Below are 26,383 nucleotides of genomic sequence, written 5' to 3' on the forward strand. Positions count from 1 at the left end.
GCACAGTTTCTTTATCCAATCCTCTATTGATGGGCGTTTCGGTTGTTTCCACATCTTTGCTATAATGAATAGTGCTGCAGTAAACACAGGGGTGCATATATTTTTTCTAATCAGTGTTTTGAATTTCTCTGGATAAATACCCAGGAGTGGAACTGCTGGATCAGACTTCAGTCTTCAGACCACTGGTTAGACATTTCTTAGAACTTGCTAGTGTTTCACCATAAGGTTGATAGGAAAAGGTGAAAAATAATTATTAGTCTTAAAAAACATCCCATTGTCTATCAAGATGGGATAAGGCATATTCAAGAATTATCTTTTTAAATAACATGTCAGATATACTCCATTTAACCAAGTTCAGCATCTACAAACATTAAGCAATGTATGCTACAGGAAAGATAGGGTAGTTAAGAGCTACGAAAAGCATACACTGAAAACCCGAGACGTGAAACTGCAGAACTCTCCCAGAGAATTTACAGACTGATTACAGCTTTCAACAACCACAAAGCATGCACGTAGACTCCGCACTAAGAAGCATGCGGTGCTCTTAGGTTTCGACCTAATACGCATGTTGACACACCTGGACGACGCAGAAAAGCTTTGTGACGTACATCCCAGAATGCAGTCCTGCCTTTGTGTGCTGTTAGCCCCACACCATGTGAGAAGAGCTGTCTGGCAAGACAAAGACACAAGTCAGAAAGCTGGAAACCAAGAACTCAGATCTAGTATGGAAACCTTCATCAGTAGTAGGCTGTTGAAATGCGCTATTAGCTAAGAAAAGGCAAGAATGGGGAAAATGAGATCATCACTCCATCCCAGGCTGGAGAATCAGTGATCAGCATAAAACAGTAGGAAAGTGCTTAGTTAAAATTCTTGAAAGGTACCATTAGTTCCTGGGGCACAGATTGTGTGCATACTAAGGCTGGAATTTTAGGGTAACTGTAGAAAACTACTCACATGTCAGTACATCGGACTTCTTAACGCTTTCAGTAGCTGCTGCAATAACACAATAAACTCCATTCCAGCTGGCCAAGGTAAAAGCCAACTGGAAAAAATAGGCAACTCTATTATGAAAGTTGTTTTTACCTGCAAGCAGCACAGCTCTGGCCAGCAACAATCAAATAAGGTTGCTATTGTGTAACCAAGGAAAGGTATTCCCCTCTGTACTGACAAATTTCAATATGCCTCCTTGCCTGAGTGGGCCTTGGTGAATAGAAAAGCGCTGGATTTCTGCCCCCACCTGCCTCGTACAATCCAGGTTAACAACTGCAAGCAACAGCCCTGGTACCAGTGACGGGGGACCACCAAAATTCAGATGGGTGTGCATGTTAGCTGAGTTTCAGCTGCCAGATCCTCTGTTACAGTCTAAATTCAGTGCACTGATTAGGGAAGTGCTGGAAAATGGAACGGTCTATGAGGTGGGAGCAGGAGCTGGGGAAGCTGAAAGCTCCAGGCTGTCCCGAGTGCCTCCCCAGCGCCCCTCAGTAGTTCAGAGAACTCCTTCACAAGAGAACACAGCCAGGAAAGGGCAGCTGCTGTTAAGCCTCCCCACCCACAGAAGCAGAGTGAGTGAAAGGAAGCCTTGAATGAGACCGAAGGAGACAGAGGAGCCCCGAGCTCAAGAACAAATGTGGCAAGGCAGCGGGCCAGAGTCAAAGGCAGCATTTGACACAACTTTTGGTGGCAGTTACCAGAATGTGACGTCCACCACCACCACCTCCAAAAAAAGGATACTGATGTTAACAAAGATGTTAAAGAAACGATGCTGCCAGAAAACTCCCTAGCCTACCAAATAAAGGGCTGTGACTGTCCCACCCTAAGGCAAGCCCTGAATCTAAGTCAGGGTTATCAACCAGAGAAGAACTAAGGCCGGGCATCAGCATCCTCCCCAAGCCCTTCTCAGAGACGCGCCCATGAAGCACCAACAAGGGAAGGCTGAGCAGATCATCTTGGAGTATGACTTCCACTGGCCACAGAACCCAGGCCAAGCTCAGGGAAAACTCACGAGAGACGTTCAGGACGTCCCTGCCACGTCACCTTCTGTACTGTCCTTAGCCAGCACAATATTCCCTCCACCAGTACTGTAGTTGAGAAGCTACGGCACAGCCGTCCCGTCCTTCCTTCATCATGAGACACTCACCTGGGTTTTAAGCCATACGTTGCAGGATCATGAGAAGGTATATCCAATCTTGATCAAGACCAGAGAAAGAATAAACACGATGCGGAATCTATGGATCAGGGAGCATGTTCACAGTAGCTCTAGACACATCATCTGGATATGCCTGATTTGTGTCACACGAGCAGACACAGAGTACACACACATTTGGTTGGATAACTGGATCTCATTCAATGGGAATATTTTGAAGTTATATATATGGGGACAAAAAGTATCTGTGAGTGTACGCACATAATGTGTGCTGCTCAGCAAAGACCTGGCCCAGAGGAGATACCCACTCTTGGTGCAGCTAGTGTCACCCCACTTGCTCTGGTAGCAGCATAGATAGTAACATGAGCAGGAGCTCAATTCACTGACAACAACCCTTCAGTCACATACATTTTGTGCACAGAGCTTAACAACAATGGGCATTTACTGACTTATTATAGAGCGAGCACCTTCAGGACAAGTGTCTGTTGTCTTCGGTCCCCTCACCTCACCCAGCACATCCCTGTTGACAGGCAGCCTCGTGCAGCACGCAGCACCCAGTGGACACCCAGTGAAAATTAACTGGTGATGATGAATTATATGAGCTTTTAAGCTGTCATTTGATCCCAGTATGTAACAACCTTCTTGAATAAATCAAGCAACAGTTTGGTATTCAATACCATTATAAACTTCATCCTTCACCTTCCTGAGTCTGGGGAATTGCTGTAAAAGCATAATATGAGGATGGTGCAGCTACAGCCAGGATTCAAGACATTCTCTGTTATAACAAGGGAATTAAAGATTCAGTTACAGATATCATAGTATGTGTAGGGAAATGCATCAAAAATACTAGTTAAGTGACCTTTTTGAAAACAGCAGAGAAAAAGTCAGTACCAAATTATATATCTAAAAGTTTTTCCTCCTCCCTATAATGAAAGTAAATCCAACTTAATGTACAAGTAAAACTGATATCTCCTTGAGGTTAGAGCAGTGGAAATGCAAATGAAATCCCACTTAGAAGATACGGAATTAGGTAGAGGAAACTATGAATTGCTAACTGAACATTTAAAAGTAAATGTATTTCCAGTAGCTTATACACGGTAAATCAGAAGAAAAGAAAATTCTGTCATTATGAATTCCCTAGAGCTTTAGTATAGCTCACAGCCCGCAAAGTTCATTGCTGAGTGTTTGTTATTAGCAGAGTTATTCACTCTTCAATAATTCCTTTAAGATGTGGCCTGAGACAAAGAAACCTTTGTGCTTTAGTCCTAGTAACAATTCTCATTACAGATGCAGCTTTCTCTGACATACGTAATCTGAAAATTTAGGACTCCAAGCAAAGTTCTAAGAATAGACTCTCAGACCTGGATGGTCTTAATTATCATGTCCAACCCCTGTAGGAGACCCTGGTGCATTTCACCATGAGGACGTAATGAACAAGCTGCTTATCCCATGTAAATAACCATATTCAGAAAAATGGCGCAATAAGTTATCCAAACCTGCAGAGATAGATTCACATATTTGAATTTTAAATTCTTTGTTATATGTGAACATTAGATTATAGCTTAAAGATAATGGAAAGCTTTCAATATGTAAATTAATAAGTAAAAATAACACTGTTTGCTCATTATTCTCATCTTGTCTTTTCCTGAGATGAAATCTCTCCCCTTCCCCTACCTCTCTTACAGGGCTGGTTTAAAATTTAGGGAATGTATAGGTTTTTGTTTTTATCAATATATTAAGACCATTTTAACCTTTGTAGGAATAAAATGCTACCCAAACATAAACACCAGGAAATGGCTAAACACAGAGAAGCAAACACATTAACCATATTTAAATATTAACATGAGTGAGACTAATTACACAAACATTTCTTCCTCTAGTTTTGCATTACAACCCACTAAATCTGCCAAGGTACCTTTGCCTGCAAACTAAAGTTATTATAACATAGTTGTTGGAGTATGTATACTCCAGTGTCAGCCTCTGTCCTAGGCATAAGGGATGCTACAGTGAATAGTATCTAAAAACACCTTGCCCTCACAGAGCTCACAGATATTTATTATCTTACATAACAAGAAATGGAAAGATAGGGCAGCTTTAGTGTTGTCAATTTTGCAGCTTCTGTATTTTCATTGTCCTTCTCATATATCCACTTTCCCATCTCACTCATAGTTTTAAGACTCTCTGACACAGCTCCAGACATCCCATCCATAGATGACAGCCTTGAAAACAGAGGGTGATCTTTCCAACCATCTCTTTAAGAACATGAAAATCCCTCTCCCAGAAATCCTCCAGGAGATGTCTGATTGGTCAGCACTGGGTCACATGCTGACCCCAAAGCTCCTTCCTCTCTTTCCCCGGAGCAAAATTAGTTTGAAGGTCTGTCCTCTCCACCCTACTGTGTGCTCCTCCTAGGAAGAAACACGTTGTTCTATAAGTGACTCAGTGAGCACTCACTAAGTGCTATAACCATGTGCCCAGAGCTTCTGAATCTCTGCTCCAGCACCTACAACAGTCATCACTTAGAAAAATGAATGAAGGAATGATAGAAGGAAAAGATAATGATCATTCTACAGATCCCAATTGCAGTCATTTAAATAAGTCTTAATAAGTACCTATTGCTTACCTAGAAAAGTAAACAAGGAAAACATAAGCACAACTGGTTTCTCCTGCAGTTGTATGTAGTAATGACTTCTTCTATTTCACCCAGATGGTTTTACAAACCTCTAGCGAGTATGTTCACCTTCCAAACCACCCCCCATAACTATTCCACACATTGTGCAATTTATAAGGCCATTTATTAGTTGCAATTCAACTGATTTGGAAAAATGAGAATGTCAAATTTATTCATCATCGTAGACCTCATATTAATTTCATCAATATTTCGTAGAACATTACTCATTTTTCCAGCAGTAGACAAAAACCTATGAATAATAACTGGAGCTAGTAAAAAAAAAAACAACAACAACAAAAAACAAAACAAAAACCTGAAACTATAAGAGATCTTTTAGCACTTGAAGATAAAGAGTGGGTAGACGTGCCCATCACATATAAAATGTTTTCTTTATGAGTTATGCATTCTTTTACCAATATTTACTGAACATCGACTATGTATCAGACACAGTGCCTATAGCTAGTTAAATAGAGGTGAACAAAAAGATATTAAACATGTAATTTATCGAGTAAAAAACAGAATATACCATTTGAAATTACGGTAATACTTCCTATCAAGGAAAAGTACTATAATACCATCAGAGAGAATCACAAGGGAAACTATTTGGGTTTGGATAGCTTGGCTCGGCATTTCAGCAGAGACCTGAGGGGAAGGGGCCTTCAAAGAGAATGCGTAACAGGATTTCAGACCAGGCGAACAACACCTGCCAGGCCTGGATGCGGATGAGGTAAGCACAGTTTTTGAACCGATGGAAACCAGCATGACTAGAGAATACTCACACAGTCCTCTGGACAACCGTTTATTTATTGCCCAATCCAAATTCTAAACATAAACAAATATATTAGAAAAATCCCAGAATGTGCTTCTGTAAACCCTTCCTGGCAATCTTCTTTCTGACACTGCGCTTCTTTACCATATAAACCATTACTATAATAAATTATTTACTTACAAGCCCACTCTCAGTATAACTGACCTGAAGTTGGCATAAATACTTAGTGAGAATCAAGACACTCCCAATAAGAGTTCTTAAAAAGTTACAGTAAGGGACCATCAACTGTATATAAATGTAAAATACCACCACAATTCAGAATATTAAGAAACACTTATGAAAATCTTATCCTTTAATTACTTTCCAAGAAAGAAACACATACATCCATTTCTCTGAAATGTACAAATCTATTACATTGAAATTGGATGGAAATTGTTTTGAGGCTACAGAGAAGAGCATGAATTATTTGATGTTCTTTAACAGTGAAATGAATGGTTGTGAGGGAATCTTGCTACTGTTCTTATGAATCTGCTCAGATTTTAGAAATGAGATCATCACTCTGATTTGTACTTATCTTCATGTTTTATTCCAATTTCTTAAGTCAGGTTCCTTTATTCACTTAAAACACAATTCTCCACCAGTAGCTCTCAACCTTTTCCAACTTCTCAGGGTTTATCTGAGCAACACACACCCTTTCATAATACCTTGTGTGATTTCAAAAATATGCTCTCTCTCCAGGGATTCAGCTGTCTTCACTGGAGAAGTGTAATTCTAATACTGGAACCACAGATGGGTAGACTGCTGACCAGGAGCAATTTTTATCATAAAGGCAAACTCTTAGGGGAGAATAAATGGGCAATTGGACAGTGAATTGAGTAAGTTTATCTACCTAGGGCCTTAAAAATTCCTATTAATTTCTAGTAATTATTTTCTATTAATATAGCAGCCTTTCAAATCCCACACAAACCGCATTGTGGTTTACACATTGCAAGTGGTAACTACATATTCTCATTGATCATCAAAAATTATAGCCCTGCTTCTGCTGCTAAGTACCTGACTATCTTTGGAAAAACTGTTTACCTCTCTCTGCTTCAATAGGTCAACTGAAAAAACACAGAGGTTGAACACACTGACCTCTAAGGCACCTTCCCTAACTTTATTGCAAGAGACTAGGTCCACGATTCATTGTCAACATGTAGACAAACAATGTATATGTCATAATATCTAGAAAATAAGGTGGAAAAAATCAGTGTAAGCACCCACTTCGTTAGGGCCTTATAATTTAGAATCTAAGCCTCCTAGGTAATATCTATTGACTTCAATATTAAAATCGTATTTTTCTAGAGAAAGAAGTGTAAGAGGGTGGAAGGTATGCCACCTAAATAGGTACATTCTTTGGAAACAAGATGAACCTGAAGGGCTGAGAGAAGTGACTGGGCACTTTCTGCCACCCCCAGCCAACAGTTACTCATTTAACAGGTTCACAGCCCCTAGGCCCTTAGCCAGGTGTCAGGAGCTCAGGGCTACTCTTAGTGACAATGGCAACCAGCAGGTAAGATTAAATCTCTTCCATTTTCTCCCCCAAAGTTGGAATATTAGTGGCCAAAAGAGACTATGAAAATGAATATCATTCTCTGTCGCTCTGTTCTGTGATATCTGGATCATGGCCATTAATGTGTAAGGGGAAAGGAGAATGGAACTGTGTACGTGTCTTGTCACTCAGGCAGTCGATTTCACTGCACCCTGTGGTCATTCGTTTCCATGCTCTGCTATGTCGGTGCCCAGGGTCTGGAGCCTCCCTCATTTAAATTCTCCAGAGCATCACTCTCCTGTGTCCTGTGAGGGTTGTGGTGGACGGAACAAGGCTGCTCAGATATGGGGGTTGGAGGAGAACCAGTCGTTACGTCTTCTGTATCCAGACTTTCAACTTATACTCTTCTCCAGTCCTAATTCCATCCCAGCTTCCAAGAACCCCATGCCTCCAAGTTTTGAACCTTGTGCGGGTAGTACTATCTTGGGTCATACTGACACTTAGGTTCTGATTTCTCAGAACTACAGGGTCAGTTCTTATTTTTCCATCTACTTTCCATCTTCCAGGAAATTCTTAACATCTATGCTCCATTGTTATTTCCCTTTTTGTGCTCTCTCTTAAATGTATGTATTTTAAAAATCATTATTAATTTATAATCATTTAAATCAGATTTCCAAAAGGAATGGAATATATATGTTTAATCTGCCATGTTGAGAAAAACATGTTTTATTTCTTCAAAATCAAACAAAAAAACTCAAAAAAATTTGGCAAAATGTTAACAGTTGTTAAATCTGAGTGGTTGGTACATCGATGTTTGCAGTATTCTTTTGTGTCATTCTATTTAAAACTAAAAATTAATTTTAAAATAAAGAGGGGTCTAGTCAGTGCAGGGGCTCATTTTTTTCACGTTTTTGTGGGAAACTAGTGATGTGTTTTTGTTTTAGGATCGTGTAAAATAGGCTATCATGTGCATCCTCGAATCTTCCCCCTAACTCCTGGACAGCCGAGGACAGAATCCAGAGCGTCTGGTTCTCCATGTAGTGTCTCTGTATCAGCCTCAAAATACAATTAAGGAAGAGGTCCCATTCTTTCCAAGGCATAACTCAAAGAAGTCCGTGGCGTCTTCCTTTAACTTAGAGACTAGTTACTCTCAGCATTGGGTATAACTAATTTCCATCTGGAGACTAGACTAACATTTCCATTTCGATTTTCCTGTTTGACCCTCCACCAACATCATGAGGTGGTGAGAGAAGGAAGCACCTCCATCTATATTCTAACGATGCAGAGGTTGAAGCTGAAAGACAAAAGTCACGTGCCCCATGGCCAATCAGTCTTAGTCGGGAGGAGAACCCAAGCCATGGACTGCCCTCCTCATTTGTCCACACACAGCCTTCCTTTAGGCATGGCTGCTCCCCTTTACTATGTCTGACCAGGAGCCTCTCTCCTGTCGGAAATGCAGCTGGCTAACAAGTCAGGCAAGCTTCGGGCCATTATTCCATTTTCACTTTTCCTCCAAAATTTTTTTTGGGGGTCTGTTTAGAATACGGGAGTTAAGCTAATTGGCTTGCCATGTGTGTACCTTCCCTTACTCAAAAAAAGCACCATGCTATGTTTGTACCTGTCGTCAGTGACACCTCCAGTTCTTCCAAACTCTTCAGGCATACTCATTAACAGAATGTGAGATTTCAGCAGTTAGTTTGCAAGGCATACTAGAGTGGATTGCATCAGGCCCAACTTAAAACTCTCGCTGTTGAAGCAGCCCTTATGAAGATTTACAAAAATTAAGTTATCTGAATAACCAACTTCTTTATGACATTTTCCAAGGGACTGAGTCTTAATACTGTGTGCCAAAAAAATATCACAGGAATATGCTGGGGGTGGAGATGCCCATAATAATGAGCCTCTCTTGCAAACAGACCATCCAGAAATATTTCCACATTTGTATTGATATGCAAAGAAGTGAAACATGGCACTGTACCTGCATTTGAAGGGGAAAAGCATAAAACCACCCAAAATGTTTAACATCATCCTTATCCCCCAGGAAATGCTATTCTAGAACTATAAACTACCCATTTGTTTCAATTCATTGTAATTTAGTGTTTCAAACACTAAAATGGACACTAACATCTGTCATTATTACCGACCAAGCTATAATCGTACCTACTCAGCCTGCCAGAGCTATAGAGTCTGACTCTGTGAGTTGTTATCCTATTTTGTTTTTTAGATCCAACAAGTGGTGGTTGGGCTTTTGTTTGTTTGTTTTCAGTAAAAAAAAACAAATAAATAAATGCAGAAAATGAGGACTCCCACATGTGTGCTTTCTGCACATTAAGTATGTACGGTATGAACTGCTCCATTTAAATATTTTTACTTTAACACTGTAGATGTCATCAGAAAAACAAACCAAATTCAAGACTTCTTCCCAGCGCGTGTTCTCACAAACCCCTCATTTTCTTTCGTCTTAGAGGGGACAGGAACTGATCATATACCCAGTGTTTATCAAAGTAAACAAGCCTGAGAGAGCTGATGAGCAAGGAGTGATGAATCCTTGGATAAGCAACAGGCTCCTTTCTCAGGAAGAAAACGTGTGAACGCATTCAGGACAATGGTGCACTGCACCAGCTTCAGAGCAAAACACGAGCCGATACAGCATTTTCTCCGTGTGTGTCAAAAACTCAGGAGTGGACGGTAACTGGGCTTGGGTGGGGTTTCACACCACATATACTGTGTCTATTATAGTCTGTATTCCACAACAAAACTGGAAGTTTTAAACAAACCCCTCAAGGTGAGAATGATTTAGATATTTTACTGTGCAAGAACAATGTAGTTTGGAATATTTATTCCGGGAGCAAAGTAATCCCATCCATAGAGGCAGTTTCTTCACTTTTACTTAATAAAATCAATTTATTCCAAACTCTGTTCCTCCCCTCTTCCCTCAGTATATTTATTTCACAATTCTAAGTCTTCTCACTCTATGAGTGCTGATTTTTCGGGAGACGATCCATTATTCAGTGTTTTATAAAAGAATAACTCTTAATAACGAAATGACCAAATCCTTTTAAGAGCTTAAATATTGTGATGCTGATTATTATTATACAAGCAAATGATTATTGTTGGTTTAATGGCTGCAAATAATTGTGCCAGAAGTTGTACACAGCTAATGGTTTTCCCGGCACGCCTATAACTATGCGTTATTCTTCTTTTAGTAACTGGTCCTAAGTGAGCAAACTATGAACTTTTATACCATAAGAATGGTTTAAAACTGCCCCTAATAAATCTTCTCAGTCTTATGCTATACTTCATACCATTGAAAGAAATAGCTGATATTGCACAAAGTTTTGAAATACACTGTTCTCCAAAGCGTATGCTTCATCAGCAATTTATTTTAACATTCACATCTCCCTCTCAAAGGGAATTGAAACTAATTATGTATCATCCCAAATGCCTAGATACCACTGATACCATATGAATTCATATATTATTCAAAAAGCTGATTTTTTTTTTTACTTATTAATATGACTCTTAGGTAAACTGTATCTCTATTATAAGGGACTTTACTCCAAAAACAAACTGTAGCGATAACAGTTGGGGAGATATTCTTTCCAATATATCCACAAACACTTAATTGGAAAGCTGCATATTCCAGAGATTTTTAACTGAAAGAGCTTACTCCAATTCGAGAGAGTGTCAAAGGAAGATGAAAGAAGGAGACATTTGTAATTCTTCAGAAAAACAGGTGAAAGGGTTTTCATTCTTAAAATTTTGACTCATATATAACATAAACCTTGATTTAGGTTTAATATTCAAGATTCCTAAGATCATCAAATAATTCCTTATAGCAACATCAAGTTTTAGATTTTAAAGTCCTTTTATAGTGCCATCCAACATCACTGTCCCATTTAACAATGCTCCAAGTAGAAAATATAATCGTTTTTCCCCCAATATTATAAAACTTAGATACCACAAAATGTCAAGATTCTCTGTCTCTCTTGGAATGAGACCAAGTTCTCTTGTCGGCAGTGGGTAAATAGATCTGGGGGGGGGGGGGGATGGAAAGGCTTTTTTCTAAGATATCAAGTATATATTAAGCCAGGAAATTGTCTTGACTTTATCATCAAAGATGAGGTTCTGAAGGAGTATTGTACATTGCAATTTTCCCCAACTTTTTTCTGACCCAACACAAAGGCACGATATAGTCACATCACTAATAGTGGCAGAACGGCAATAATTTCCAACTAGGGAAATGCATTAGAATTTTGGGCTCTGAATAAGCTAATAATTTGGGAAAACTGCCACCTCTCCTGTGATTTTAATGCAATCTCTAGGAGACCATAAACACCACAACGTCCCTACCCCTCCCTCTACTCCAGCCCATATGAGAATCACTGCTGGATAATCCAGGCATTAGTTGTGTGGCCCTAGCAAGATGCTTGACTTTTCTGAGCTCAGTCTCATCTGTAAATAATACTACCCCCCCATCCCTTCTGATAAAGCTGCCGATAGGCCAAGTTAGCTATAAGTAATAACACTGTAAATATTACTAATGCAAAGTATCCTTTGATCGGCATGAACTGTAGACTGAGAAGACTAGCTCCTTAAGAGAATCAAAGACAATCAATCCACATTTTAAGACAAATTACTATAGCTTAACCCATTCAAAACTGTCAGTCTCCTACAGAGAAGTTAAATGTAGTCAAAAAGTACAGATTTTCAACTACCAATAATTAACATATAAACATTGGGAATAAACTCTATGCATGCCCCTGGGCTATAAGCAGTGAGGGTACAAAGCTGAAGGAGATGCCATCTTGCCTCCAAGGAGCCTGTGGCTCAGTGATTGGGAAGAGAACCATCACCGTGCACACTCTAATTTTGAAATTAGCAAGTCCTTCAGGAGAGACGAAGATACACATTCTGTGAGTGCAGATGAGGGGAAATCACAGAAGGCCTGCTCATATGGCTGTAGATGTACGGGACAGGTAACATGAATAAAGCTTGGGAGAAGGAAAATACTGGACATGTAGTGGGAAGAGCAAGGAATGTACTTTTGCTACGGGAAAAGTTGGTGAAAGGAAGCAGTGGAGTAAAAAGTAAAATTTACTGTATTCCCACAGTCAATCATCCAAAATAGTCTACTGAAAGTCAACTGGTCCTGGAATGATGCTAATTGCTGGGGATGCAACTTAAAGCCAGCAGACATTAAACATGTAATAGCAAAAACAGATGTCAAATTGTGGCAATGGCCAGAAAGGAAAGTGTGCAATGAGAAATAGAGAAATTCATTTTAGATTGAGAAGATTGAGAAGGCCTCTTTTTGGAAGTGATGCTTAAGCCTGGAGAGAGACCTGATATGCAAAAGCCCTGAGACAGAAAGGAACTCAGGGTATCCAAGGCATGGAAAGGAAGCCAGCATCGCTACAGAAGCAGAAAGGAGAGTGGCAGAAGAAGGAGGAAATTTCAAGCAGAAAACATGTCCTGTCAGATGCTACAGAACAAATGAGGACTGCGAAGAGGCCACTAGACACATTTGAAAAGGTGATGTATCAGGATCAAAAGATGATTTTAGTTGTATTTAGCCTCCAGGACAGAGATCAATGTGGGCAAAGGAATCAGCATGTACCCCAGTCTGGTGTTCAAATATACTCTAAAATGCCTCAGGGATGAAGGAACTAGAATACAATCTGAGTCTTTATAAAACAGTAAGTGTCATAAAATCAAAAGGCAAGGATAGACCAAAAGTGGTAATCAACTAGAAATTAAAGGACAGGTGAGTAATAGAGCTGTCTTGATTAAGATTAGAGAACACACGTTTATGTTAGAGCTAGTCCTTCTGTTATATAACATTTTTTCTCTATGAGCCACAGCTCTTGGAACCTCAAGAGAGAAGACTGATGGTGTGGTCTGTTTCCTTGTTTCAGCGTAAGCTTGGCAGATGTGGCATCAGGTCATAGAATTTAGGGGAATAAGGAAAGATCATCTGCTGTTCCCAGAGGGCCATGAAAAACAGGCAGGTGAAGATAAGAAGATGAGTTAATACGGGGAAAAGAACATAGTTAGAAGATTAGGCACAATTATTATTAAGGGAAAGAGCAGGAAGAAATGAGAAAGTAAATTTCTGATTTCAAAATCTTACAATGGAGCAGATCTTGGTGATAACAAGGTCCAAGTTGTGTCCATATTTGAAAGGCGGTTAAAGTGAAATAGACGTAAGTAAGATGTGAGTTCAAGAAGGCCAGAATCAATATGATTTGAAAGAAATTAAAAGAAGTTTTTACATGAAACACTGGGAAGTCTTGATTTAGAGGACAAATAAGACACTAGTTAGGGATCAAACAGGTTATGCTAGAAGGTGGAGGAGAAGGCATGAATAGAGTCACAGTAATATAACACTCAACATCTCTTCACACAATACCTGACTCCCTAATTTAACGTTCTGCCATTTGCTTTTCAGTGTCACCTGGGAATTAATGTACTATCAACATCCCTTCACAGCAACTTTCCAGGTACTAGATTGGCAACTAGGCTCAAATATAACGGTAAAGTAATTAGAAGATACGTATTGCAGCCTGAAACTGTACATCCTGCCTTGAATTAGTCCGAGCAAATTCGGACTTTATGGCAAAAGTCAGTATTATTTAATCCTCTGTAAAAAAAAAAAAAAAAAAAAAAGGTTTTATGATACATACATACCGTATTATACATATTTCATTGGGATATATTTGAAATTTAATAAATTTAAAAGGAATCCTTCTGTTTAAAACTTAAAAGGCAAGTTATGCATGTTAAAATAAAATACACTGAACGGTTTTTGTTCTGTTTCTTTCAAAATGTAAAGCCAGACCAAAAATCAACCAGGTTAAACTGGCTAAAGCAAAAAACATTGAAAACTTAAATATGTCTGAATATGGGTCTAATTTTACATTTCCAGTAGTAAATATTCATATTCAGAGCTATTTGATTAGACGCGTAAAAATTTACTGGCTATGAGATAAATACAATAAGAAGAACCTAACTCAAAGGAAGGGTAGGTCAGTGATAATTACACATAATCACACCATTCATTGGGTGTGTTGTTGTCACTGCTGCTGTCTACATTATCACTCACCTTTGTGATTGTGACAGTACCTTTGTTTCCTGAAGGAATGTGGAGCATGTGACCTGCAAAGCGAGGCCTCTACACAGATCATACCTTAGTATCTTTTTCATAAAGATAGGAATGATGGGCAGCACCCAAAGAGGAGATATATGGTCTTACTATGACCACGTTGGCATGAAGGAATTACATGTGACAATCTGAGACAGTGGGAATCTTTCTTTTCCCTGAAATTTTCCAGTCCAAGCTCTCAAGAACCATAGAAAATGTATTTAATTCAATCATGTTCCACAGCAGAACAAATTTCTCCACCCACTCTGTTCTGTGGTACACTTAATGCAATTTTACCCTCTAATACCAGCATCTGAGATTTCCCTGACTTTTGTGTGTCTCACTGCACAACTCATGGGGACATGGGAAAACCCAGCTTCCGGTGGCAACCTGTGGAGCCAGGATTCACAACCACGTGCTGAGGACTCCAAAGGAACCCCGCGCAGGTCACAATGCTGAGTCGCAGCGGCGCTGCAGGAAGGAGACGGTATCCCTGGAAGGAGCGCAGGGGAGCTGCACCCACCTCCGCATTGGAACGCGCCCGCACCCTCCAGAGCAGCCCATGCAGGACATGTCTCACTCCTTCAGTGCCTGGATAGGGCCGACACCAGAGTGGCGAGTTGCCCTTCCAGCTATGCAAGCTGCGCATGCCTGTGACTGACATATCAGCTAATTTGCCACGCCCAGAAAAATGCCTTCCTTCTTGAATTTCAGGAACTTACTGGGTACAAAGTACGGTTTTTGTGCTTAGCAGAACTAAATCCTCCCCCCACCCTCAGCCAGGCCCGGCTTCATGGGCGTGAGCTCCCAGCTCATGCTCAGCAGGGTCCGCACTTGGTTTCATGCTCTGCTCTTGCCGTCTAGAAATTCTTATTAATTTTTTAACAAGAGGCTCTGCATTCTCATTTTGCAGGGCTCTCCACCTCCCAAGTTATGTAACTGGTTTTCTCTTCTGCAGAACCTGAAGGAACTCAGGCTCCTGGCTTACCTGTGACCTGACACATTTCCCATAGCTGACTAGGCCCTAATGCAGTTTGGAGAAGTTGGGCCCTCACCCTGGTGATTTTTGCTATGTGGGAGAATTTTCCTTTCAAAATATTATTGCTTTTAATATAATAAAATAATTTACCTAATGGGGAAAAAAAGACAACAATGCAGAAGAAAGTATACAGAATATTAAGTGGAAGTCCTCTTCACTGATATGTCCCCAATTTCACGTAACTCCCTAGAAGTAACTATTGTGAAGAGAAATCTTCCATTAAGAAAAACAAATACACACACTTATAAGTTCACACACACACACACACACACACACGCATATCCTTTCTAAAAATCCCAATTTTGTATGTCTACTGGAAATCCTTTAGAATCTTACAATAAAGAAAACCAGCAGCTTCAAACAATGTGTGTCATTATTGATTCTTTTCAGGGTGCTCAGCTTAGAGAATATCACATTACTATTCCACTCATCTACACCAGGTACTAAGTTTAGGGCAAAGCAACAAAGAATCAGAGATAGCCAACTGGCTGACTTCTCCTACACCATTAAGGTTCAATGAGAAATTCAAGAGTTTCAGACACACACACACACACACACACACAAACATACACACACACAGCCCCAGATTTCCCTCTTATTGGTTAAACTAATTAGATGAAACATCTGGATTTCTGTTCCAACATCTGCTAAATATGGCAATTTTTATAAAAACCTCCCAAATCTCTTCTAAATCTAGCGGTCTGGGTTTAGGATAAACTAGTTTATATTATAAATTAAACTATCTTAGTCTCCGAAGCTCATGACCACATCTTAGGTCTTGTCTTTATCTGGGGTTTTTCCACCTCAGAAATCTTAAATTCATATTTCCAATTCTCATAATCCATGTTCTCTTTCCACTTGTCCCATTTATTTATTGCATCCATAACTGTTTTGTTTTATTTCTTAAAAGATAGAAACCTTTAGTGATTGTGAGCCACTCTGTTTTGTTTTGTTTTTTCTTATTTTAAGACCCTTCTTATCATTACTTCCTTTTCTACCTCTCTGACGTCACCATCTGTTACTGCAAACTGTCTTTGGACAATGTCCTTAAATCCTTTGCTCCATTGTGCTTTCATCACAACTTTCATTTGTCCAAACTAAAAACCTTGGCCTCCTTCCCAGCCCCTGCCATCCACTTACCCCATATGTCTTACTGATTGTACCCCATAAAAAGCTGAATCCATCTACTTCTTGCAAACCTACCTGCCATCACCTCAGTCCCAGACACTTTCCATTCTCAGATTAATAACAAGTCTCCCAGGTGCCTCTTAATGCCTTCAGTTCTTCCCATTCTTATTTTCTAATGATTGCAAGAATAATTATCCTAAAATATAGCCAAACCACAATATACATTTGATTAAGTTGCTAATCCCTCTAATACCTACCTTCTAACCCTGTTAACAGATTATTTGCCTCCTGTCTCTCTCAGCACCTTGTCTAACATTCTACACCCCAGCTCACACAAAACTTCTCCAACTCACGTCAAACTGGCCAGTTTCTCTCTTACCATTAACCTGTGGGTGTTCTATTCTTTTGGCTTAAAACACTCAGACCCCACACCCCTCCCATGCTCTGCTTGAGCTGGCTAACTCCTTTACATATCATCATAGGCATCACTTCCTCCGGAAAACCCTCTCTGACCCCTCCCTCCCTCGAGCATATGTGTTTCTCAAATGTGAACACACAGCAACCTGCAACTTCCCATCACAGCGCTCATAACGCTCATTACCATTTCCAGATGAACAGTGTGTGTCAGCCACCAGATTGCAAACTCTGAATGCAGAGACAAGATCTGCACTGTTCACACTGCATCCCTACCATAGCAGTGTCGGCGTGCTATAAGCACTCCTTAGTGTAACTGACTTCTTCAGCTTTCAAAGTTATACCCTGGCTCCTAATCCTGAAAATTCAATACAATAACATGTTCTACAAAACATTATTTATGTGTAAATTCACAGAGTGTTCAGATCCAGGAAGTTTGAGGTTTGAGAACTAAAATTATCTAGACCGCAGCATTTATGATCTTGATCATTAACTGTTACTTATTCCTTCAGTGGTTAGCGTTTGCAGAGTGATGTGGAAGCTCCTTTCCAGGCCTCAGCTCTTCCCTCAGCTCAAAGAATTCCCAAGTGGGAAAGGAAGAAACCTGGATCCCTCACTGAGCCCTCACCCACCGTTTGTACTTCAATAATACCTCATTCCCCCAATAAAGATCAAACAATTTTAGGAATACCAGGAAGACACTGAAAATCTTTGACAAATTGTAGTAAGATATAAGCTGAAAACTGAATGAATTATCATGGTGTATGGTAAGAGTGAAGGGTAAAGTAACAAATTAGAATAATAATATGAAATATAATAATAAGAACAGTAATAACATATATTGAACTTTATAGTATACAAAACATTTAAAAAACCATTTTAGAAAGGCAGAGAAAGATATTAGAAGGAAGAAGGAAGGAGGGAGAGCAGTAAGGAGGGTGGGAAGGCAGGGAGCAAGCAAGGGAAGGAGAGATGAAGAAGGAAGGGAGGGAACTAACATTGTCTCAAACTTTTTTCTTACAGGTAGGAAAGAAAGATAAGGAATAAGGGAGCAAAACGGCCCTAAATAAAGTGCCATCCCTGCCCACCTGTGTAGACAATGAATGTTATCCAGAGCACTGCTGTATGTTCACTGAGAGCTCCTCAGAATAGTCTTACCAGTGAACAGCAGAGGGCTTGATTGCTTTAATATCACTAGGGTCACCTAAAAATACTTGGAACTTGACATGAATGAACCAGACTGGTTTGGGAGTAAGGGCATAAGAAGGAATAAACAGAATATGCAATGATTTAGAATCCTTGCAACAGCACCTTAAAGTCTGAAGCAATAGAAGCAACACGGGTAAAACATCTCTTCCCTCCCCTCATTAATTCAATATACATAAGTCATCAAGCATTTATTTATTAAACATAAACCATGTAGTATCTAAGGTGCTGACCATCTGTTGTGGACATAAATGTCAAGGGTCTCAGGAGACCTGGTCTGTGTACACAGCATGTCTAGACATATAACCCAATGGAACCATGGAGAAAAACAACAACAACAATAGAGCCTCAAAAGTGACATTTGGGACCAAGGACAACAATAATTACAACTGATAAATGTATTGAATGTTTACTCACTTAGTTTATGTTTATTAAGTACACAATATGCATCTTCTTATATAATCCTCCAAAATTACACAATGGGGTATATAGTAGTAGTACCTCCATTTTAAAAATGAAAGAGATCAAAGAGGTTAGGTAACTTGCCCAAAACCTAAAGTCATGAAACATCCAGGGTCTGAATCCTAGCAATTGGCTTCCATTGGCCTCCAGGACCCTAAACATAACATGCTCAAAACAAAAGATGAACAATGGTTCTCTCTAGCTTCTTGAGCAGAACCCAGAGGAGCCCAGACGATGCAGCCTGAAGAAGAATATGTTAGGGGACATGGGCTCCATTACAGAACACAGTCTAACGGCTATTTCTGACCAATGTGGGTAGCCATCCAAAACAGCTTAGGATTATCCACCGAACACTGAAACCTAACCATGAGCTGGATTTTGCAATAATTTCTGGTTAAAGATTCCTCTTTAAACAGCAATCGTCAAAGAGTCTGAACTGCAGCCACATACCTATTTGGTCAGCACATTGAGAAACAAAATTTTTCTGAGACAAATAGAGGAGGAAAAGACACTGAGCAAAACAAAAGTCACACAACTTACTCCCAAGATGGGCTCCTAAAATGAATGAGCATTAAGTATTAGGGAAAGAATAAGATTACCTAAGAAATATAACACGAAAGCTACTTCTCCCAGTTGTACTGGGTAGACTTATGGGGAAGAGCACTTGTTTATGGCCTCTTTCATATAAAGTGAATTCTAAAGAAAACCAAATAATATTTAGTGTATGTAATGTGCATGCAAACATAAGAGCTGCTGAAAAAAATTTAAATCAAAACCTCTTAGTGCTCTTTCCTTACCACCAAAGTAAGACATGTCCTAAGTATATACATCATACACCTGAGTACCTGCCTTTCTTTCAGTATTTTACATAGTGGATGCATTCTGTAAAATGAAGAAACGATATGCATTAAGGAGTGATCCGCAATAAGTTGGCAAAGACTCGGAAAAGAAATAATAGCGTTTCTAATAACAGATCCTGTTGATGTTCAGAGGAAACTCAGAGGATGCCAAGAGAAACGTTTCAAATAGCGGGAAGGGTGAAAAGCATGATGCATTGGCTCCATAAATAGGAAGCACGTGTGAATTAGGGAAAGAGGGCTCTCATTCTACTATCAATTAAGCCCTTACTATTATGAGAGCTAAAACCCCTTCAAAATGAAAAAATGGGTTAAATAGAATGGGGATTACCATTTAAGTAGAGCATTCTAACTTTGCTTCAGATCATGGGAATTCCACAAAATCACAAAGGGGAGAATTAGCTGAACAAAATAGTTTAATTTAATAGGAAATTTATTTCAGAAGAGAAGCTGAGGAAAATTTCTGGAGTTAAGTAATGACATTTAGAATTAGGAGACATTTATGTAAAAGCAATGTCCAAGGATAAAGTTAAGTAATAAAAATTTTCAGAAAGACCTAGAAAAATCTGAGATAGAGACCTGAGGCAGTTTAGAAAGAGGAACAAAGAAAATGTAAGCTCTCTCGCTATAGGAAATAATTAGAATAGTAAAATTTGACCTAAATTGAAAGAAAATATCACATGTGCCTATGAGTAGAAGCACAGGAAGACACACACACACACACACACACATACACACACACACACACACATTCCTTCCTACCTTAGAAATCCCCCAAAGACTGAGACCAAAGTGTTACTTCTGTTCCCTTTCTAATCTAATTAAAACATGAAATGTTGCCTATTGCCTATTATAGGTTTATACGTATTATAGGTTAAACAGAAAGATTAATATTAATTGAGGGTGTCACTTCACTGCAACATTTATTTAAGTAAGAAAGAGGAACAATGATTATTAAAACAAGACATATCTCTGAATTATTACATACTGTATCACATATGCTAATCTGAGGGGAAAAGCCAAAGTCTTAACTGGTATTCCCATAAAAAGATGCCCTTATAAACTCCAAAGTTTAATTTCATAAATTAAATTATATACCAAAATATTTTCTGAGAATATGAAAGCCTTTTAAACTGTAAAAAAGGATAAAAATTCATAAAATGAGAAACAAAACTTTCCAAGTATAAAATTTTCTCACAAAACTTCCATTTAGTTTTTAATTCTTTACTTATTAAAAAAAAAAAAAAGAAAAGCTAACTTGAGGGTTAGAATGTCTTTTTAACTTAGATTTCTAAGAGAAATCACAATGCATATTGCCTGACCAGACTGTGTGTGGCCTATTTATTTGAAATGTTGATTCCATATGGATTTCTTCTCTTTTACATACAACTTCCAGAAAGGATTCTCTCTAATAAGTCAACAACTCAAGGATGGCCAATTTGGAATCCAGGCCCTGGGAGCTAGTACCTCAGATCTGCTACTTGCAGTGTTTTCTAGAAGGACTGTAAAGGCAGACAAAGCTGGAACTTCTGTGTGGAGCACAAAGCAGTGTGAGCCACAAGTGGGTGGTCCGCTGAGATCAGGGTTAAAGTTCACAGAATAATTTGGAAATTATTCTCAGCATGGATCCCGTTTATGAGGCCTGAGAATACACCCTTTAATTAGAATACAATTTCCAAAGCAGCCACTCCCTTGACTTTCCATAGCTCAGTTATTCTCAGAAAAGTAAAAACAGCTTCATCACACTGACAGCTAACAGTCCCCTATAAATTATGCCTTAAATGTCCGACAAAGAAGACAGCAGCCATCCAGGACTAGATGTCAGCTCAGCTCTCACTAACCCTCTCAAGAACAGATAGAGAAAAAGGAGTCATATTAAACTAAGTCCCCTCCTTTATTTCTTGCTTATGCAGCTGAGCTGTCCCATGGAACCTTGGAAAAAGAGTGGGTTGTGCACTTGAAAATGATCCCACAGCCCAGCCAGCCTCATTTTTCTGATGATGCCTCCATCCCATCAACTCCACACTACAGTGGGAACACTAAAAGCAATTCCGTGAAAGCCAGCTGTCCATCCCTTCCACGGTGCTTAGGGAGCCACACAGGCCTGCTGGAAAGGGAGCCAGCCGGTGGTGACTCATTGCAGATGTCCCCTCCTCCCCCAGGCAGCTCTGAGCCAAAGCCTTCTTTCCAGGGCCTATTGTTATTACCAAGATTTACTGGACCCCAAACCCGGGTTATATGTTGAACCAAGAGGAAGACACACATCTCCCTAACAGCAAGGTTAAGAGACAGACATCGAAGTATGTGGAGATGGCCAAAGACTCTACAAGAAAGGCCAAAGGAGATTCAGGCATCTTTGTGGTTTCATGTTAAGGAGCTGAAAGAGCAGAAGCTATCACAACATCGAACTTTCAAATGCTGTCCAGACTTGAGTCGGGTTTGAAGGTGACATAAACTGTCCAATTTGGCAAATCCAGATATCAAATCTTTCTTGTAGACTGAACAAAATCGCTTTTGTCTAGAAAGTATAACCAGGAAAATAACCCAAAATATAGTTTTTGAAATTTGTTAACAGAATTCAATGTCCGATTATCACCCATATATATTTGGAAATTTTTGTCAGCTTAGGTTTCGGGCAGGAGGGGCCATTATCTTTGTATAATATATCCATCCATGTGTCAGCTTTCCCAGCAGCCTCTCTGAGGGGCCATAAATCTCCCTCTCTCTGCATTCCTTCAGTGTACATTAGTAGCAAATGAGACAGTTGTTCCCAAATGCTCCAGTGTTCCATGGTGCAGGCTGCATCATTATCTCAATAAAAAAACAATTTCATGCAATTTACAATATTTTTTATCACTGTCCACTTAATCAGTATAGACAATAGAGAGAGTAGTTCATTTCAAATCGATTTCCTTTAATGGTATGAATTTTGTGGCTAAAATGAGCTTCATCAAATAGCACAAAAATGTTTAACACATTAAACATGACTCTCCATATCCTTATGCAATAGTGCTTGTATTTCATTCACTTTTTGTCTTATGAGTTCTTATTCACTTTTTCCTAGTGTGGGCCTTGGGGAAGTAGGAAAGATAAATTGATTAAATGAAACATACACACTTAAAATTCTATGAAAAAAAAAAAGAGAAAACAATCATGTTCCCCAAAAGGTGGGGCTAAAATCATCTCTAAGACCTCTTCTAGCTCTCACTAGCTCTCTGGTTGTTAGGAAATCACAACACCATGTTTCCCAGCAGCAGAGTCAGTGTTTAGGTAGAAGACAACTAATACATGTTTGGGGAATAAATGGTTACTTGAAGTAGTATTTATTTGATTCTTTAGAAAAAGCTATATAAATCTTGCTCCTCGCTAATTTCTGAGTTTCATTTCCTTCCCATTCTATTCTCCAAGACAAAAGTGCAAAAAACCAAAGTGGTTCTAAAATAAAACTAAAATGTACTCACTTTTAGAGATTTTGTTTAAAATCTTGAAATTTCCTTCAATAGTGTTTTTATTGTTATTGTATGTTTTCTACTAAGTTGGTTTATCCCTTCTTCTTCTTCTGTTTTTTTTGTTAGTTTGTTTGTTTTTTCTTTTTTCCCCTGCTTTATTCAGTTTGGTTATCAGTTAGGGACAGATACTGGGCATTCTAGAGAGGAAAGGAAATATTCAAAAATTCAAAGTAAGTGTAATATGTAACACAACAAAGACTCTATATTATGGAGTTGTCTGAACTGAAAAACTAAACTTAAAAAAAAAACAAAAAAAACTAACAAACAAACAAAAAAACACTTGATTTCCAAAAAGGAATTATTTTCCTCTGTCCACTCTGGGAATAAGAATAAGACATGGTAATTTGGTTACCACTTCGAAAAACAATTCCAAAAGATTTACTCCTATGCTCTTCCAGGTGTTGCATAGCAGTGATCTTTATACTTACACATTTACTGCAGAGAATAATTTTTTACATGGTAAATTCACCTCGAGCCCACCTGGGGGTACTTAGCGACCAGAACCTGAGCTCCAGAGGAGAACATGACAATCACTCGGCATTTTGAATAGCACCCAAAGATGCTGGTATTTCGAAGTATTCCCAGGGTAAAATGAAAATATACCAAAGCTTTTGTATATATTTTGCAGAACAGTCTTAGGAAGAGTAAGAAAATAAAAAGAAATCAAGTAGAGATAAAGATGTTAATTTAAAAACAAGTTTGGAATCATTTGGCTACAAGAACAGGGACCAGAGTGGCATTGTCACAATACTGCTTGTTGTCCTTTAGCTCTGTCTTTCTATCTTTTTAGTGTCACAGTCCACTTATACTGAGAATTGTCTGACTTCCACTTAGTCACCGCTCAAGAAGGAATTAAGTGTTGTCTAAATCTCTCTGAGAACCGAGTCCAAAATTTACAGGTCAATTCTTCCTTTAATAAGAAAGAATGAAAACAGACAGAGTATTATTTATACCCTAGTTTTAGCCCTACATTTTAAAATACTCATGAAAACACTTTCAGATAAACTCTGATTTATTAGATTTCCAGCAAAATTATATGGTACAATTAACTCAGAGCACATTCTCACAGTCATATCATCAAATCACTCTGTTTTTCTCTAAAAGTACTTACTTCTGATGAGTTCGTCATTGGAACAATTTCCCCAAACAGACTGGTCTTGCATCTCTCCATGTGTGAAGCAGCTATTGGTGGCTTGAGTTATGTCTCTCTCAGTATTTTCCTTATCACATTTTTCTGAATAAAAAAAACATTTATTTATTACCATTAAATGTTACATATCTTTCTCTTTCTTTTTTTTTTCATTTTACAATTTTTTTTCTAATTGCAGTGCCATAATTGAAGAAACTAGGAGTGGTACCTCTATTGACTATTGCATACCTATTGATCCAATAACATATTTATTGAGCACCCACTATGTGCCCAGCATTGAAGAAACAGAGATGTTTACAGTAAAAATAATCTGTTAAGATTATTGTAAACAAATAATTGGAACACAGTAAGTGATCTGCTATGACAGAGAAATGTGGAAAGGTTACAATCAAGGATGAAAGTGAGTGAGTCCACACAAGTAGAGGTGGGGCAGTAGGGACAACACCAAAGAAGAGACTCTAAGGAGTGGTAGAGATGAAAGTCAAACTACCAATGGATGAAAAGTGAGAGGTGCAGAGTTCTCTCCATAGGAACCTGGAAAAGTCAAGGAGTGTGTTAGACATTCTCAGAGAGGGAGGGTGTTTAGAGTGAGGGATCTATATGTGGGTTTCTGGGCTCTCAGGGGAAAAGCCAATAAGTAAGGAAAAGTAACATCTTATTCAGAACAAAACTCAAGCAAAAGGAAAACTATAACACAAGCCAAAATGCATGTTATGAGAGGTATAGAGCACTAAAATAGTTCAAAGGAAGAAAAAGAAACTCATCAGGATTCAGAGCTCAAGAAAGGCCTACAGAAAAAGGTATGTTGGGTGGTCTTGAAAAGATTAGTGGGAATTGGAAAATAGAGACGGGAGAAAGTCCACCCTAAGTGAAGAACAGCAAAGGCAAACTCCACAAGCAGACGCTCGGGGAAAGATTTCAGCTCTAGACGGAAGTGCTTTGAGAGGGACACTAGGAGAGAGGACAGTAAAGGGTTGAACAGAGACATCGAATGGATATTTTAATGCCAAGGTGAGAAATCTAGGCCGAATTTAAAAGCAAGATAAAAAAGTAAAAGTAGCCATTGATGCTTTATGAATTCCCTAATCAGAACCATGCATGAGAAAGATTAATACATTTGTGCACACCTGTGGTTCTCAATCTTGACTTCACTTTAACTCACCTGGGAGGCTTTTACAAAAGATTCCTTAACCCCATCACCAAAGATTCTATCTCAACTGGGGGGGGAGGGGGGGGAAGGGCAGCGAGGAGGATTCATGTGATTCTACTGAACTTACATCGTTGCGAATCACTGGAGTATGGATGTCTAACAGGAGGAGCAGAAGAAGGTAAACGAAAGGGAGATTTGACATAGTCCAGGGAGAACTTCAACAGAGTTTAATCAACTGGATAACAAGATGGGTACGCGTGAGAAAATAACTAGGGGTTTGCACAGATAATCAGGATTAGAGACGACTGAGTTAGTCTGGATATGACTGAGAAAACCCGGAGACCAGGAGAATAATTTGTTAATTAAACAAATATGTATGTATAGTAGATGTTTAGGCATAATTCTAGGCAGAGAGGATATGATGAATTACGAGACACAGCCCAGACCTTCATGGAGTCTACAGTCTAATGAAGGAGTTCAGCGCTGGATATTTGAGTTTGCAAGGCACAAATAAAGTTATAGCTAGAAACAGTCATCTTCCTAAACTTGATTTCAGAAGCCGTCCAAATGACTAGGCTCACTAAAAGAGTGAGTATAGTTGTGTCTGTACAATTAAAAAGAATCAAAGAAAGAAGCTAGATGATATCAAGCTATGGAAGCAAGGAAAGGAAAGATTCAAACAGAAGTTGTTAGTCAACTGTATTAACATTTCCAGTGGAAGGAAAAAAATTTCTGCACATGCAAAAGTTTCTCATGTACCATGGGGATTTCTCAACAATTGAAAAGTCTGCCACAAAACACATTTAAACACATGAAAATAAATGGACGCCCACTTAGGACTAAGTCCAGAGGCTAAGAGCTCCAAAAAAATAGGGTCTCCAACGCTAAGTGTTTTTGGAAAGCAAAACCATATTCAGATAACAGGAAAATAGAAATTGGAAGCATGCTAAACCAGTATGTTCTAGATTTATGTAACATTTACTAAACATTATCATAGAGAAAATGATCTTCCTGAGATATGTTAGTTCCAATTAAAATCTTTATGCTTTAAAACCACTTCAAGAATCTTTCCACTGCTACAGTCAACTCAAGACCTTTCTGAGATTATCAGAACCGACTTTTATACAAACTCACTCATACACATGGACTTTCTCAGCAGCAGAGCCCAGGCTTACTGCCCTTACTGTTATGTAGCTGCCTGCCGCCAGGT

At 39.0% G+C, this 26,383-nt stretch overlaps 1 protein-coding gene across 4 annotated transcripts in view; it reads right to left on the bottom strand.

Annotated features, from left to right (window-relative positions):
• MDFIC (MyoD family inhibitor domain containing) overlaps positions 1 to 26,383 on the bottom strand; it is an 89,550-nt gene that overhangs the window by 45,663 nt on the left and 17,504 nt on the right. For 3 of the 4 annotated variants that reach the window (XM_019743224.3, XM_019743222.3, XM_019743223.3), the window contains exon 3: positions 23,985 to 24,107. The exons of the other annotated variant lie outside the window; for it this stretch is intronic. In XM_019743224.3, coding sequence (XP_019598783.3) covers positions 23,985 to 24,107 — 123 coding nt within the window. The remainder of the gene's footprint in view (positions 1 to 23,984; positions 24,108 to 26,383) is intronic. 4 annotated transcript variants of the gene reach the window in all.

Source organism: Rhinolophus sinicus, chromosome 8 (genome assembly GCF_057876585.1).
Source record: "Rhinolophus sinicus isolate RSI-liver-muscle chromosome 8, RSI-T2T, whole genome shotgun sequence".
NCBI lineage: Eukaryota > Metazoa > Chordata > Mammalia > Chiroptera > Rhinolophidae > Rhinolophus > Rhinolophus sinicus.